General features: G+C 41.9%; 1 protein-coding gene across 1 annotated transcript; it reads right to left on the minus strand.

The window, feature by feature from the left end:
* Positions 1–1761: 1761 nt before the first annotated feature.
* On the minus strand, positions 1762–3896 carry LOC116669384 (interferon-induced very large GTPase 1). The gene has a single exon (XM_032499214.1). The coding sequence runs from the start codon at positions 3316–3318 to the stop codon at positions 1885–1887; it is 1434 nt and encodes a 477-aa protein (XP_032355105.1). The 5' UTR covers positions 3319–3896; the 3' UTR covers positions 1762–1884.
* Positions 3897–4752: the final 856 nt, after the last annotated feature.

Here is a 4752-nt window from a genome sequence, read left to right on the forward strand (position 1 = left end):
AAAATCTATGTGAGAATAAATGAATGAATCTAAAGATAATATGCACTCTGTAATCACAAAGTCATGTAGTCTCTTACTTGATGTTAAATGACTTTGATGCTTGCTTTTGCTTGCTCTGAGTGTATGTGCCACATGAAGGAATATCAGCCGGCTTTGCATCATATGCTTCAGCAAACCTCTTGTGAATTTTTCAGTACTATTTCCAGTAGTCCGACGCCTGAAGACTTGCATCTGGAGCAATTCTCCAGTCTGGGAAAAAATCGGTGTAACGCTTGTAAGGGTGCCATTCACCATTTGTAGCATTGCAGCAAAAATTCTTGTCACTGAGCACCGAGGAAGAGCATACGTCAATTACAAGTTTTTTTGTCTCATGCCACCTGAATCTACCCAGACCCTCTGGCCGATGTAGTGAAGTCCAGTGCTCAGTGTGGAATCTTCCTCCTGCCTCACAAGGCGCTTTGCAGAATGGACACTGATTACCACATCCAATCAGTTTGGTGAAAAGCTCGTTCTGAGGACTCACGTGAAGTTTTTTTAGTTTCATTTGGATGTTAGTTTGTTTAAACTTCTCTCCAAGAGCATTTGCCATGTCCTTCACACACTGTGTGAGCCAGTGAGCAAACTGTTCCTGGTCTGCGTTGTTCAGGATCATGAAAGCACCAAGAGCATCCTGGGAAATACCAGTTATCACCAAGTTCCTGACAGACATTTTTAATGAATGTCTTCAAGTCACCACTCTGTTTTGTTTTAGCTTTGTTGATAGCATTATTTATGCTTCTGACACTTGACTGGAGATGTTGATCCTCAAACTTAAAGGCCGTAGACGGATTTGAGAAGCGTTCCACTATTTGGTCAAGTGTCCATTTCTTCACATACTTCTCATATGAGCAAATATAGCTCTGATAGTTTTCAAAGTCATCCTTTGAGAGCAAATCCAGTAAAACTGAATACTGGAAGAACATGCGTGTGCTGAACTGCTGGCTGGTCTGCATTTCACCAATGATGTCAGGACCCAGGGAACGGTGGACAAAGTCTACGACTGCAGGCTCCAAGCAGCGGTTGGTGAATTCTTCTGCCTTCTTTGGCACTGATCTCGGTCATGGAACACATCTTTAAAATCAGCACAAACTTTTCTTGTGTTGATTCAGACATCTGAGGGATCATTTATTTGTAGGAACTCTTCATGCATTCTCTGAAACTCTCTGGCTGCAAATCCACAGATGTGCTGTTTAAGAGCAACCTCAATCTCTATCTTAACATCCTGATTGTTCTCCAGTCTCTCATCAATCATGTATAGGATCTCCTGGATGTAAGTCTCATGGTAATTGTTCTTTTTTTCCAATTTTTCATTCACAAACTCTGCGCAGTCCATTGAGATATGATCAGCTGTTTTTTGCATCGCCATTACGTGATCTTCAATGTTGAAAAACTTGCTGACTGTGTGTTTAACCTTATTACAAAATCCTTCTGCTGTGTATGTGAAAGGCTCCTGTCCACAATCTTTCAGGCTTTTTTGACTTAATAACTGACACACATGACTCCCCTTACGTGAGAGATTTTCTCTCAGGTGGTGGGACACACTTGTGATGACATCCATGGCCTTTTGTTTGGAAAATGATAGTTCATTTACCATTTGTTTCCACATCTTATCAAATTCTTTGTCGAGCTCTTTGTCAGTCATCTGGACTTTTTTCTGCCGACAGTGTTCAATCAGTCCACTTACTCTCCCCTCTAATTCTTTTGTGTGGTTCTCCTTGATTCTATCAAGTTCTGCCATTCCCTGTCTGATGTCAGCTGCTGCTGTGAGCTGATTAAGTACAGAGCGCTCCATTTCTTGCCGAAGGCTTTTTGCACTGTTTGCAAAGTCCTCTCTGAATTGTTCAACTAAATAGACATGGCCCTCTGTTTGCTTGAAGTAGTTAAATTGTCAAGGAGTTTTGTCTCCCATTTAGACAACATTGTGCAAGCTTCACTTTTCAAGTGTGTGAGAAGAACTTTCATGTCAGATACCTCAGATTTCACAGCAACTGTACCGTAGTTAGAAATTCTTGTTTCGGATTTTGTCACCCATGTGTACATTTCTTTTCTGAATTCCCATTCCCATTTGTTGAATTCTGTGCACAGTCTCATGTATGCATCAGCCACCAGGCTGTTTCTGAAGCTGAAGATGAAGTTTTCATGCTTTACTGCATTCCACAGGCTTTTCATCCACTCTGTAAACTCCAAGATATCATTAGCAGATGAATCACAACTTCCCAAAATTTGGATTATGTTCTTCTTGAGTTCATATACAGCTTCACTGTAGCCTGCATTGACTGGTGCCATTGGCGGGTTTCCATTCCAGAGTCCAGGAATGTACCAGTTCCCAGTGTCTGGACTGTACTCCATCACATCGGTGAAGCTCTTGTTCTCCTCTTTCTTTTCCATTTTGGCTGCTGCCTGGGTCATCTCATTTAACTGTTGCAAGAGCAGTTTCCTGTCTCGTAAGTTCTTCTCATGGGCTGAAACATCTGACACATTCTGGTGAACAAACTGACATTTGGGCCGTTTGCCAACCTCTTTCATCCTGAGGAAAGCATGCACAACTATTTGTAAGATGTCCTTCATTTCTGTGGAATTCTCCATTGCAATATTGATGATGGTGATATCACTCAGCCCCACAACAAGTGTTGCAAGCTCATTGTCGTGCTCATGGCTATTGTCCAGTTGTGCAAGCTCTGGTGACTTCAAGCCCTCCGTGTCAATGATCACCATAAATTCACAGTTAAGCACTTTTCTAACATTTTCATTGATTCTGATGAGCAACATGAAGGCACCTCGAGTGCATCGCCCACTGCTGACTGCAAACTGCACTCCAAACATGGTGTTGAGGAGAGTGGACTTTCCTGTGCTCTGAACTCCAAGGACTGTGACTACCAGTATCTTGTTCTTAGGAGACACCAAGTCATTCAGCTTAGAGAGAACGTCACTCACCCATCGGAGAGGTATGTTGGATGCATCTCCATCTACAAGCTCTAGAGGAAATCCATCAAGTAACAACTCTGCACAAAGTTTGGGCAGATGCTGTAATTGTTTACGTGATTGGTCTGTTTCTGTGGTCTGTGTCCCCAGTGAGCTGTTGGACAGTTGTTTGTCAATGTCTTTGATTTCCTCTTTGTTCTCAGAATCTTTGCATTTTTCTTTGTACTGCTCCCTGAGACCAGAGAGTTTTTCTCGGGACACGTTATCAAGGTTCATTCGCATCCATTTCAGGAAATAACCCCTTTCTATCCCTGGGCTCGATATTGCGTTGATGAAACATGTCATTGCATTTGACATGTCATAAGAGTTCTGTTTTTCCCTAAGTTTTGTTTTCTGTACTTGAAGATCACTTTTGTATTTTTCTATGTTCTCAGATCCAACTTTTCGAAGCCGAAATTCTTCCTTCTCTAAACAAGTCAATTCTTTCCATATTTGGCCTTGCAAGGGTAACTGAGCTTCTTTGTATTGAAGGATATTTGAACTTCTGCAGTGATGGCATCTGCATTTTTCTTTGCAGCCTGGCACTCTGAAGAGTCTTCATCAACCCAGATTCCCAGTTCATGGGCAATGTTAGCCATCTGCTCGATTCCCATCTTCATCTTTGTGTTCTCAACAACATTGTTGACTGTTTTTCGCAGGGTTTTGACAAAGTCTGCATCATTCATGTGCTTAGCCTTCAAAAGGATGTTGCTGTTAGTTAAGCCCAACTTGGTTGCTACCTTCTTTAGAGCATCTTTATTGAGTTGATTGCTTTGATGGTTACCCACCAAGTAGATCTTTGTCTTGTTTTGTTTGTTGGTAAGCAGCTCGCATTTAGAGCCCAAAGTGTCAAAGAACACAAAAACTGCTGCAGATGTTGACACAAAAAAGAAAACTGTGTTTCAAACAAAGCAATGTCTCCACGAAGATTGCTACAGCAACTGGCTCACTGAACATCATGTTTTTGTTCCCACATGGAGGTACCAAGTAATTCTGCCAGGCCATTGGATATTTTCCTTGGGCTGTCGCCACACTCCATATCATGGTGAACAAGGTATCGTGGTACTGCTGGGAATTGCTCAGAAGCTTATTGAGGATCTCTGACTTGGAACGGAATTCGCCCAGTCTCACAAAGAGATCATTGGAAGTTCAGAGAGAACAATTCTTTGTTCAAGGAAGCCCTTGGTTTCTAAAAGGGACTGAGGTCTGTACTTTTAACAATGTCTCTCATGGCCCAAAGCATGAGTGTGCACTGCTTTGTGTCACAATTGGGAAGCAATAGAGGCACAGAAAACTGACACATGGACATTTTTAAGGACATTTCCTGCTGTACAAATCCGTCCGAACATAGAAAGAGAGCAGTGTATCATGTCAAGAGGGTTTAGCGTGTCACTTGAATTTGTACTGTTGAATAGATTATCAAGATCTAACTGCAGGCCATCACAGTTTGACTGACATGCAGATGTACGTTTCACATTCCTAGCTTCACATTGCCATCATCAGTTTCTTCAGAAAATACCATGGAAGATCTGAGTTACGTTAGCAGGTTCATCAGTAATGCTCTTCTCATCAATCTGAAGTATTGTGCTCAGGGATAGCTTCTTTGTGTAGTGCTGCTCCAACCCCAGATCCTCCAATAGGCCTTCTAGTTGTGTTTCTGTAGACATGAAAACAATGGGTATCAAATTATCATTGGTTATTTTAATATTCTTCACCACCAGTACTCGCAGTCCTATACATGATTATGCCTTT

Source organism: Etheostoma spectabile, chromosome 19 (genome assembly GCF_008692095.1).
Source record: "Etheostoma spectabile isolate EspeVRDwgs_2016 chromosome 19, UIUC_Espe_1.0, whole genome shotgun sequence".
Taxonomy (NCBI): Eukaryota; Metazoa; Chordata; class Actinopteri; order Perciformes; family Percidae; genus Etheostoma; species Etheostoma spectabile.